General features: G+C 40.6%; 1 protein-coding gene across 1 annotated transcript in view; it reads right to left on the bottom strand.

Annotated features, from left to right (window-relative positions):
* Positions 1 to 13,449, bottom strand: part of mylk4b (myosin light chain kinase family, member 4b) — a 121,509-nt gene that overhangs the window by 87,971 nt on the left and 20,089 nt on the right. The window contains exon 2 of the mRNA XM_061975610.1: positions 9,771 to 10,017. Coding sequence (XP_061831594.1) covers positions 9,771 to 10,017 — 247 coding nt within the window. The remainder of the gene's footprint in view (positions 1 to 9,770; positions 10,018 to 13,449) is intronic.

Genomic DNA, 13,449 nt, shown 5'->3' with positions numbered 1-13,449 from the left:
CAACGGTATAAAGAAAGCAGTAGGACCTGCTGTAAAACGGACTACTCCAATTAAATCTCGGATAGGGGAGAAGATTACCAATTGTGAAGAATAGATGGTCAGATGGGTGGAGCACTACTCAGAACTATACGGCCGTGAAACAACTGTCTCTGATGCTGCTCTAAATTATACGTAGGAGCTACCAAACATGAATGAACTCGACGAAGTGCCTACAATGGTAGAGCTTGAAAAAGCTATTGATTCACTTCCGTCTGACAAAGCACCAGGTAATGATAACATTCCACCTGAAGCTATCAAGTAAGGGAAGCCTGCCCTGCTTAAACCGCTGTACGATTTACTGCGTCTTTGCTGGGAGGAAGAAGGAATACCTCAGGACATGCGTGATGCCACTATTGTGTCACTTTATAAGAATAAAGGGGACCACAGTGACTGCAATAGCTATAGAGGAATTTCTCTCTTGAACATCGTTGGAAAGGTTTATGCACGCATAATCCTAAACAGGCTACAGATACTTGCAGATTGTATCTATCCTGAATACCAATGTGGTTTCAGGGCTGGAAGATCGACGACCGACATGATATTTTCAGTCAGGCAGATTCAAGAGAAGAGTAGAGAACAAGGTCAACCTCTTTACATGATGTTCATAGATCTAACTAAGGCTTTCGATCTTGTCAGCAGGACGGGCCTATTCAAGCTTCTACAAAAGATTAAATGTCCTCCAAAACTACTCAGCATATTGATCTCTTTCCATTCCAACATGAAGGGAACAGTCTTGTATGATGGATCTTGTTTGGACTCCTTCTCTATCAACAGTGGTGTTAAGCAGGGCTGCGTCTTAGCACCAACTCTTTTTGGAATATTCCTCTCTATACTCCTGTCCTACGCTTTTGACACATCCATTGAGGGTGTCTATCTACACACACGGTCTGACGGCAAATTGTTCAATCTGGCAAGATTACGTGCGAAAACCAAAAGGAGGTCAGTGTTAATCCGAGAGATGCTTTTTGCAGACGATGCTGCTCCTGTTACCAACACCAAAGAAGCCTTACAACGTCTAAGTGACTGTTTTGCGAATGCTTGTGAACAGTTTGGACTTACAGTTAGCCTGCAGAAAACCAATGTCAGTGTTCAAATTGCTGCAAATCCTGCTATCAAGATGAATGGTGTCACTTTAGAAGTAGTAGATAATTTTATATACCTAGGCTCGACAATCAGCAATAAACTCTCGCTTGATGTTGAACTTGACAGGAGGCTTGGAAAGGCAAATACCATCATGGCTAAACTAGCAAAGCGAGTATGGGAAAACAACGCTCTTACTCAACATACAAAGATCCGAGTTTATCAGGCCTGCGTTCTCAGCACTTTATTCTACGGAAGCGAGACCTGGACTACTTACATGAGACAAGAGCGTCGACTTAACGCTTTCCACATGCGGTGCATCAAACGTATCCTTGGTATTAGTTGGCAGGACTATATTCCACAAAGTGTCATTCTTCAGCGGGCTAATATTCATTGCATGAACTCTCTTCTTAGCCAGCGCCGTCTTCGATGGCTGGGACATGTTCGGCTGGGACATGTTCGGCGGATGGAGGACGGACGGCTTCCCAAGGACATTATTTATGAACAACTGGCTGCTGGTTCCAGACGTGTTGGTCGTCCCTCCCTCCGGTTGAAGGACGCATGCAAGAGAGATCTGAAGGCGTGTAATATTCCTCTAGACAGCTGGGAGATACAGGCGGCGAACCGAAATGTCTGGCGTCAAGCGGTTAGACGGGGTATTGCAGAGGCTGATTTGAGGAGAGGCCAGCTCGCAGAGGAGAAGAGAGACAGGAGGAAACGTACTGCAAATACCATCGCACAGCAGGAGCGGGATGAAGTCTTTACACATGTTTGCACTAAGTGCAACAGGGACTGTCACTCAAGAATTTGCTTGTACAGCCATGCTAGGCGTTGTCAACAAACATGAATGTACCGTATCAACAAAACATCAGGTTAAAATGTGAAAATTATAATTAAATATGTGCATTGTATAATTACAACACTCATTAAAACTGAAAAGATATTACTAATAATTTACTAAAATAGTATGAAAAAACTATTTAAATTAAAAAATAAACTATTAATAATAATTAAAGTACCATTACAAAATTTAAGAATTTTTAAAATAAATGAAATAAAAATTAAACACCAAATCGAAATAAGTGTCTGACACAAAAGCATAAATTAGCATGGTCATCTGTGACTAAGCTGCCAAAGAAGAGGATATATTTATTTAATTCAAAAACAAGAGAGTATAGGAGTTGATCACGTGAGACTACGCAAAACAAATAGGCACAAAAAAATGTGGTAGTGCAAAAAAAATCTATAGTGCAAAATGGGAGAGCAAAAAAAAGCACACAAAACAGATAAGGCTGGCTTAAGGCTTCCTGATTGACAACCAGGGACATGTATGTCTTCATTGACAATCAGAGACAGGTGACAGAGCCAGCGCTCAGACCAGAAGAGAAAGGTTGGCAAATGGAGGGAAAGAGGAAGTAGTAACAAAAACCAGAGGGCTGGAGAGGAAACACAAAACACAGGAAACTAAAAATAAACAAAGTTCAAACCTGGCATGACAGTTCATGACAAGATCTTTGAAAATAATCATGGGAATTTGGAGCCACGAAGACATGATAGTGTAACACTAATACATGAACATTTAAGATAGTTGAGAATATGTTAGCTGCCCAAGTTATTGCATGAACGCATTTGATGAAACACAAAAAAATACTATCATTATAAGCGCAGATGAATCACACACTTTATTTTGACCGCAAATCCATCCATTTTCAACCGCTTGTCCCTTTAGGGGTCGCTGGAGCCTATCTCAGCTACATTCGGGCAGAAGGCGCGGTACACCCTGGACACCTGGGCAATAATCATGCTGTCTAATTAGGATGCTTTCCAGGCATACTCAAGCCAGAAAAAGGACACACAAAAAAGGACATTAAACAGTTAGCTCCATCTTTTGACACTTCTTCCACTCCCGTCCTTGCACGCTACACCACTACAACAAAGATGAAGGGGAGAAGACGCTGCCGAAGGTGAGCCAGTAAATAAGACCGCCCAGAAAACTGCGCATCCTGAAGAGACTGTCAGAAAGCGGCTTGAAAATGATCTGCAAAACATAATCTATGCAACATTTTGACCAAAGAACCACCATTACATGTTATGTAGACCAAAGGGAAGTGTTTTCAATTTTGAAAAAAGAAAAATAATAATATGACTCCTTTGATGCGCCCTATAATCCGGTGCACTTTTTTGTATGAAAACTGATAGAAAATAGACCATTCATCGGCAGTGAGCCTTTTAATCCGGTGCGCCTTATGGTCCAGAAAATATGGTAAATCTCATTTAAAGTGGGGGCCGCAAAATATCTTCTCAGGGGCCGCAATTGGCTCGTGGGCTGCATGTTTGAGACCACTGCTTAAAATGAATGAAAAAATAAAATAAAACTGGGCTCCAGCAGAAACGGCACTATTCTGATGCAGGGCAGAAGGGCAGACATTTGAGCACCACTTGGGGTCTATCTGTGCAATTGCCTTCTGATCAGCATCTTGATATGCCACACCGTGAAGTGGTTAGATTACCTCGGCCAAAAAGAAGTGCTTCCAAACAAAGATCTAACAATATTTGAGAGAAATTGGCCAGGGCTAACAACAACAAGTTTACATTTATATTTATTTGGTGTATTCTGTAATAGGACGATTCTCAGGATGAAATACCTTCACTGCCGAATTATGTCAACATTGTAAACTGGCTTACTGTATATTCAACATTCAGTGTAACACAGATGGCACATATACATTTTTTCGCAGGAGAGGGTGTAGTGCTAAGTGACAGAATTTAGACGTCACAGCTGGTAATATACATGTAATTTAACAACATATTTTCCACTCTTTAGCTCATGCAATAAAAATTAAGGAAATCTTGTAACTTTTCACTGTTCAGAGATCTTAGTTTGTACTATTCCACCTTCTTTCTGCACTACATATTGTTCTGTTGCCACTTAACATCAGTCGCCGGTCACAAAATTCTCCAAATTGAGGCGGAAAGTAGAGGGGCTCAACTCTGTGGCTTAGAATATGTTTAAAAGTTTCAAATGTATATGTTGTAGGGCTGCGAATCTTTGGGTGTCCCACGATTCGATTCAATATCGATTCTTGGGGTCACGATTCGATTCAAAATCGATTTTTTCCGATACAACGCGATTCTCGATTCAAAAACGATATTTTCCCGATACAAAACGATTCTCTATTCATTCAATACATAGGATTTCAGCAGGATCTACCCCAGTCTGCTGACATGCAAGCAGAGTAGTAGATTTTTGTAAAAAGCTTTTATAATTGTAAAGGCCAATGTTTTATCAACTGATTGCAATAATGTAACTTTGTTTTAACTATCAAATGAACCAAAAATATGACTTATTTTATCTTTGTGAAAATATTGGACACAGTGTGTTGTCAAGCTTATGAGATGCGATGCAAGTGTAAGCCACTGTGACACTATTGTTCTTTTTTTAAATTTTTTATAAATGTCTAATGATACTGTCAATGAGGGATTTTTAATCACTGCTATGTTGAAATTGTAACTAATATTGATACTGTTGTTGATAATATTCATTTTTGTTTCACTACTTTTGGTTTGTTCTGTGTCGTGTTTGTGTCTCCTCTCAATTGCTCTGTTTATTGCAGTTCTGAGTGTTGCTGGGTCGGGTTTGGTTTTGGAATTGGATTGCATTGTTATGGTATTGCTGTGTATTTTTGTTGGATTGATTAATTAAAAAAAAAAAATTGAAAAAATTGAAAAAAAAGAAAAATCTATTTTTTTTAAATGAAATCGATTCTGACTCGCACAACGTGAGAATCGCGATTCGAATTCGAATCGATTTTTTCCCACACCCCTAATATGTTGCTTATTATAGTCGAGGTTACTGTGATTTATCCGTTATACAGTGCTCAATACTGGGGTAGAGCGGTATATACGTTAGGTCAGGAAAAAACACAGAGGCTATTTCATCCCTACAAGCCTGTTTCGCAGGTTCTTCAGGAACTCCCCTAAAGAGCAGGGAAACCTGCGAAACAGGCTTGTAGGGATGAAATAGCCTCTGTGTTTTTTCCTGACCTAACGTATGTTGCTTATGATACATACACTTATATACAATCTGTAGACAGTTTTAATTGTACGGTGACACGTAAAAAAAATTGGCTTTCCTATTGCTTCTCCAGGTGAGATATGGACAGGAGTTCATATGATACATTGGTTGTTGCAGGCTTTCAGACAAGTTTAGTTGAGACCAACAGCGCATAATAATTAATGCAGTAAATCCTTAATTATTCATGTTTGTAGTCAACTTTAATTTCAGGATCGAGGTATCTGTTTTACCTGCAGCCCTGGAGGCGTGGTCCACCGCTTTTTGCTGGAAAATAATGTCCACAGCCGCAGCCACAAAAAAATGGCCACAAGCCACACACACCCTAATATCCATAAATCTTTATCTCTTAAGGAGTTCTTCATTCCTTTGCCGTCCTGCTTAGACTGTGAGATTTATTTAAGCATCTCGGCTGTCTGTCCTGATAGAGTCTCTGGCAGTCGATAACTTGTAGACATCGGGCAATGATGTAGACCTCGATGAGAAAATAGAAGGATTCTAGCTAAGCATGTATTCCAAGAGTCTTGCTTGCAAATTGGAAAAGAACAGGGGTCTATGCTGTTAAAGACACCCACCCACCTAACCACCCACTCACACTCTGGCCAACTTCCTCACTGCCTCCCACTCCTGGACCTAAAAGGAAAACATGCTGTCTCTGAGACGGGAATGGGACAGGTGGTGTTCAGTTCAGGGTGTCAGTGCGAATCAGATGCCTGCTATCCTTTAACTTCAGACACAGCAGTTGATGTTCGCATGCACGCTCCAAATTATATTTACCAGTCAGTATTTCTAGCACTCCTTTCCTGGTTAATGACAACTTTGAAGGGCATTGCACAAGTATAACTTGGTAAATTGCATGCAAATAATTATTTGTGCCACATGTACTGTAAATTGAACTCATTGTCAGCAAAATGTCTGAATGTCTTAAGAGTTCGTCTGTAGAGCAGGAGCAGCGAAAATAGAAGTTGTGCTACAATAATTGCATCTGAAAGGAACAAGTGGGGTTCCTCAAAGACTTTCCCCAACTACTGTGTTCTGCAAACCAGTAGTTGTGAATGTGTACAGTGCATTCTTATGGATCTAATGCTTTATTTTGGCTAATTCAACAGGCTATTAGGACTACAGTTACACAACTTCCCCACGGAATGAGTGTATGACTACATGTGTTTATACTGCAAATAATTTTGGCTGATTTATAAGCAATTCATAATTAAACAAACCTAATCTTGACTTTATAGTAATACATTGATTCACAAAATTTGCCTATTTTAAAAATTGTATAATGTTCATCGCCAGCAACATCTTGATTTAATTTAAATGGTCCAGTGTTTGTATTTGATGAATCTGTGCAAAATGTTGTGGGGAGAGTCAATTGAATGTCATACCTGGGCAAATTAAGGCCGGGGGGCCGCATGTGGCCTGTTAAGCATTTCAATCTGGCCCGCCGGACATTCCCAAATAATTTTTTTAGATCTCTAAGATGGAAACTGTATTTGCCATTATGATGTGCAGTGATGTTTTCAAATGACCGTAAGTTTTGAACTATACAAAGTATTTCAATGGTTGGAATGTGCGTTTTTTGATGATATACTAATGGTAATCTATGTCACAGCAGCTCAGACGAGGCATCAAGCAGTGTGGGTGGGGAGCGTTTCCACAGAGTGTTTCCAGAGCAGCCAGCCTGAAATGCGGGTGTCAGGGACAGACGCGGAAGAAGATTTTTTATAACAAAGTTCTAAAGCTTAGTGATATATTAGATGTATCAGATTGTAGGTGGGGTTTTTTTACCCGTTGTGTTCATATTTCGCTGTGTTTGTTGCATTTTTGTTGCGTTTCGCTTGATTGTAAAGTATGTCTATCAAGAGGGAGGTGTGACGTTCATATGTTGTCAACTCTCCCAACTGCGCTAAACAGTTGGGAGAGTTGCCATGTCAGCAACCTGAGGGTTCCTGGTTCAATCCCCACCTTCTAGCAACCTAGTCACATTCGTTGTGTTCTTGAGCAAGACACTTCACCCTTGCTCCTGATGGGTCGTGGTTAGGGCCTTGTATGGCAGCTCCCGCTATCAGTTTGTGAGCGTGTGTGTGAATGGGTGAATGTGGAAATAGTGTCAAAGCGCTTTGAGTACCTTGAAGGTAGAAAAAGCGCTATACAAGTATAACCCATAACCAAAACCCATAATATTCAGTATTTTATCGGTCATAATTAATATTGTAAATCCCACATTTTTTATTTCCATGTACATTCTGGGTGTCTCATTCAATAAAAAAAAAAAGTAAATTCCATTCCGTTTTTTAAGGCGGTCCGCCATAACGTTTTTAGCTTTCAATCAGACATTATTGTGAGGTTTTTTTTATTAGTGTTCCTAAAAATAGGACCCAAGCACACATACCGTACAGCAGATTTTCACAGCTTACATATATAGGCACTGACTTTATCACAGTCAGATTTACAAACATATGAACCCTAAAGAATATCTTATTCACCATTTGATTGGCAGCAGTTAACGGGTTATGTTTAAAAGCTCATACCAGCATTCTTCCCTGCTTGGCACTCAGCATCAAGGGCTGGAATTGGGGGTTACATCACCAAAAATGATTCCCAGGCGCGGCGCCGCTGATGCCCACTGCTCCCCTCACCTCCCAGGGGGTGATCAAGGGGATGGGTCAAATGCAGAGGACACATTTCACCACACCTAGTGTGTGACAATCATTGGTACTTTAACTTAACTTCAACTTTACAAATTTATATTGAATAAAAATAATCTAAAACCGGTGAAGTTAAATGTAAAATAACATTATAGTATAATCACTGGATACATATAACATTTTAATTTTTTTTTTTTCTTTTTACATTTTTTTTTTCCATGATGGCACGTGAGGCCCTGCCTCACCTGCCTCCCCTGACTGCACGTCACTGGTGTGTATATATACATCCATCCATCCATTTCCTACCGCTTATTCCCTTTGAGTCGCGGGGGCGCTGGAGCCTATCTCAGCTACAATCGGGCGGAAGGTGGTGTACACCCCCGACAAGTCGCCACCTCATCGCAGGGCCAACACAGATAGACAGACAACATTCACACTCACATTCACACACTAGGGCCAATTTAGTGTTGCCAATCAACTTATCCCCAAGTGCATGTCTTTGGAAGTGGGAGGAAGCCGGAGTACCCGGAGGGAACCCACGCAGTCACGGGGAGAACATGCAAACTCCACACAGAAAGATCCCGAGCGCGGATTAAACCCAAAACTACTCAGTATATATATATATATATATATATATATATATATATATATATATATATATATATATGTGTGTGTGTGTGTGTGTGTATATGTATAGATAGATAGATAGATAGATAGATAGATATACCGGCCCCCAGACACATTTTTTTCTCTAAATTTGGCCCCCCGAGTAAAATATTTGCCCAGGCCTGTCTTAAATGCTTATATGAATCCAACTTAATAAGGTGCTCGCCAAATGATCTAATGAAAATATTTGAGAATGATATTGTAAAATGTGTACTATGATAATTGTGTTGTCCTGAAGTCAATTGTTAATATTCTTTACATAATTACTTGATAATACTTGTGTATTGGTGACTGCAATGCTTTAATTTGGAGCTTAAGTTGTTTTTATTTCTTGTATGCTATAATCAGTAAACAGTAGTTAGAAATGTCACTTCCGCTATATTACTGCCTGTTGGTTGACTTCCGGTATTCGTTCGAAAGCAAGTTGTACATGTTGCTGTCTTCTGTCGTAATTTATGTTGCCATCCTACACGAAGCAGCGAAGAAGCAATGCCGTAAGTTGTCTTTAACAAGTTAACAACATGTCAGACACGTTAAAAAAGTGTAATAGTGCCGATATGTTGAATAGAATTGTCGATGTTTTCAAATCATTCAGGCAGACGGGAGTCTCCCTCTGCTGGACATTTTGGGACATTACAGTTACATTTTGTATGTCATAATAGACAAATATGTACAGAGGCAATAAGTGTGCCTGTGTCTCTTTGTTCTTTTCAGTTTTTCACCATCTTGTCTATGAAGAAATGTCAAAAGTAAACGGTCAAGCTTACAACAACGTTCTCTTCATTGACTCCGGGTTGGTTTGGTGTTGAGTCGGCGTTTCTACACGTCTCACGAGAACACTAAAATAATTATCAATGACTATTATTGATCAAATAATAATTATGCTGGTGTTTCAAAAGACATGACACCGTGTCACATTTGATTTGTTTAGATAGCACCAGTCCAAGCTCACAGCCCTCCCTCTCACCTAGGGATCCCATCTGGCTTGTGCCCTTGACTCACTGCCAGATACTTTGGTCTGTGTTTGTGTGTGTTTCAAGTGGCAATACAAACATATAACAAATCCAACACCACCCTCTAGTGAGCCTCTCACATTCCTACCAGGGTGGTTTGCGCCAACAGGTGCAGTGCCAAAATAGCAAGCCTTCGGCCTCCCCTGTAGATGTAGGATCAGGACAAATGACCTTGTATTTATAAGACACCAGCTTCTCATACAGTCATTATGGATGACTTTAAAAAAAAAAAGTTTTTTAAATGGGATTTACCTGTTGATTGCCTCCTTCCAACTCGATGTGTTTTAGTTCCCAAAAGCAGCGCATGGTTCCCACTTTCTCCAGGTGTCTGTAGAAGGCTAGCCGTCCAAAACGAAGACTGTTGCTACGGTTGCGAATAGCCTTCAGCCCCTCCATCTTCTCAACAATGGGAGACATGGGTATGGGGGGAGGTACAGCTGATGTTGGCATATTTCCATTCGTCTTTCCAGACTCCTCACAAGAAATCTTTTTGTCTGACCTGCAATTACAACAAGCCATTACAACCTTCATTTTACAATGTGCACTCAAAATCAAACTGTTTCTCAGCTGTGGGCCATACCGGCCTCAGCGGTACTAAGTTGTAATAAACTTTTACACCACTTGTGGCAGTAAAGACAAACAACTAGAAGATGTCTGGAGCCAATGTACAGTCATAGATAAGTTTCTTAACACAAAAATTACGACTAGAGTGGTGAAGCTGTATTTTCTTTGCACTTTAATTTTCTTGACAGTTTAATTAAGAAATATTTGTATTATTAATTTAGTGTATATGCACAACGTATCATATTTTTCGTAACATAGGGCGCACCTGATTAAAAAGCGCACTGCCAATGATCGGGTCTATTCAGGTTTTTTTTTTATACAAAAGGCACACCGGATTATAAGGCGCATTAAAGGGGTCATATTATGATTTTTTTTCTAAATTTAAAACACTATCCCATTACATAACATGTGATTGTGCTTCTTTGGTGAAAGTGTTGTATAGCTGATGTTTTACAGACCATTTTCAAGTAGCTTTCTGAGCATCTCTTCAGGATGCGCAGTTTTGTGGGCGGGGCGGTCTTACCTACGTGGCTCACCTTTGTTGTAGCCGTGTAGCGTGCAAGGACGGGCGTGGAAGAAGTGTCAAAAGATTGAGCTAACTGTTTTGATGCCATTCAGACTTTACTTAAATCAATAACGGAGCAGCATCTCCTCATCCGTGGCTCAATAATCCAACAACAACAACGCAGTCTGCGCTTCCCTGCTTAGGCTGCGGCCCCCGCGACCCGACCTCGGATAAGCGGAAGAAGATGGATGGATGGATGGATGTTTATCAGGTATTTTAATATCTCACGATTTTCCTTTACATTGACATTGTGGATACTGATATTTAGTCTCTTTTCTTAATTTAAAGCCGGATACATACGTGATATTCCAAATGTTTTTAAATAAATCTGACCTTGAATGTGGGCAGATGAGCTTTCATGTTTTTCGAGGCTTCTTGGCAAGTTTTTCAGATCAGTATATAGACCCAGTATTAATGACTTCTTGCTTTGATTGAAAGTCCAGTCTTGAAAAATTCCTTATTTTAGAAATCAAATCCTCCATTTTTAGAGCGAAAAAGCATCACACTTTCCGGGAAGCGTAGCAGTTGTTTTCTGTTGTTTTATTCTTCTACTTCTAAGGGTTAACCAGTGTTGGCAGTTCATGAACTTTTGAACTGCAAGTTGACAATATATCGCCCCCTACTTTGAGGCAGAGGTACTTGCTGCCTCATGGCCTGCCTTTTCCCCGTGGCAACAAGCACGCGCCCCCTCGCACGCACATGCTCAATACACTTTGCTTGTAGCCGTGGAGGCACTACCTGTGGCTGCCTCACTTCCCGTCTGCCTTGTTATTTTCATTAGTAAACACGGAATTTCCGCGGTTAGTGATTCCCAGAGCCCAAAAAAAGTCTGCGGGCTATAGAGCGTTTTTTATTCGGGATCCAGTACTATGGAATGCCCTCCCGGTAACAGTTAGAGATGCTACCTCAGTAGAAGCATTTAAGTCCCATCTTAAAACTCATTTGTAGACTCAAGCCTTTAAATTTTTAGACCAGTTGATCTGCCGTTTCTTTTCTTTTCTCCTCTGCCCCACTCTCCCTTGTGGAGGGGGGGACACAGGTCCGGTGGCCATGGATGAAGTGCTGGCTGTCCAGAGTCGGGACCCGGGGTGGACCGCTCGCCTGTGCATCGGTTGGGGACATCTCTGCTCAAGATGGTCTCCTGCTGGCCTCACTATGGACTGGACTCTCACTATTATGTAAGATCCACTATGGACTGGACTTTCTCAATATTATGTCAGACCCACTCGATGTCCATTGCATCCGGTCTCCCCAATGGGGGGGGGGTCACCAAGGGGGGGTCACCCACATATGCGGTCCTCTCCAAGGTTTCTCAAAGTCATTCACATCGACGTCCCACTGGGTTGTGAGTTTTTCCTTGCCCTTACGTGGGCTCTGTACCGCGCATGTCGTTGTGGCTTGTGCAGCCCTTTGAGACACTTGTGATTTAGGGCTATATAAATAAACATTGATTGATTGATAAACATTGATTTTGACCATGAAAATTATCAAAATATACAGGAACCACACCAAAATCACATAGAAAGCATAGACCAAAAGAGTAATATTTAAAACTTATTTTATTTTATTACTTCGTTTTTGAACATCTCATGGTTAAGCCTCATGCCTCACTTGCCTCCCCTGACAGCACGTCACTGATTTGACGTGCTGTCAGGTACGTGCAAAGGAAAATATGACTAATTTGGGGAGAGGGTGTGTACATCCTAGACTAATTACGCAGGACACAGGTTTTAACATAAATATGCTGAGATAGGCTCCAGCACCCCCGCGACCCTGAAAGGGACAAGCGGTAGAAAATTGATGGATGGATGGATGTGCGTATATTTAATAAAACAAAGAAAATTATTGAAATCATGGGTATCCCAGCACCATGTAAATAATAAAAGCTGTGTACGTGTACATGGACAGCATTTATTTAATCTGATCATCATGCCGATTAGAATGTTACTATTTACATGGACCTTCAAAAAAGTTATCTGATTATGACGTGCATTTTCATGCATTACACCTTAAATCGGAATATTTGCAGAACATAAACATAAACGGAAAGGTGTGTTATTATTTGTGCTATGGAGCCATCTTTTGTACGAACTCGCTCACTGTAAAAAAAACATGGCTTTGTGCATTTCTGCTTGTCCAACATTATCACGCTATTTATTTATCTTTTTTTCCTTCTGTTCACTTCTATTGTTTTACCTCACTTTTTGCAATGGAGCTGATCTGTGCTTTTTATGTTGTAATTATGTACGGGTTGTGGCGCGTCTTTGTAATGACATTCTGTGTATGTGTTTGAGGCTAGCAGTTACCACTTGGAGTCGCTGCAATGTTGTAAATAAAACAGCTCGTTAAGACGACAACTGGATCCCTTCTTTTATTGTTACATCGACACATGACACTCCAGACCATACTTTTGTTTTTGCTAGTCTCGTTTAGAGCAAACTCAACAGTATACTGTATAACGCTACTTCTGTACATGTTGAATGGGGGAAGACAACAGCAAGACTATTAAATTTTGTCCCCGCTCCACCACCAAATTATAGCTGACATCAAAATCAATCCCAGTAAATATAATTGCAATTCGAATTTCGGAAGATGAGTTTTCATGCGCTACAATCCGATTGACTTTCGACAAACCGCCCGTCTCAATTGGAATTAAATTTTGATCCAAACGAGTGATCAGGTCAGAATCTGTCGAATGACGTGTTTACAGGATGAAGCATTTTTATTCCGGTTAGGCTTTTAATCCGATTAAATGTGTCCATGTGCACATAACTACTTAGGAACTCGCATGGCTGCGGTTGT

The sequence above is a fragment of the Nerophis lumbriciformis genome, linkage group LG14, assembly GCF_033978685.3.
Source record: "Nerophis lumbriciformis linkage group LG14, RoL_Nlum_v2.1, whole genome shotgun sequence".
NCBI lineage: Eukaryota > Metazoa > Chordata > Actinopteri > Syngnathiformes > Syngnathidae > Nerophis > Nerophis lumbriciformis.
Note: the sequence above shows the minus strand (reverse complement) of the source record. Positions and strands in the feature narration are given on the sequence as shown.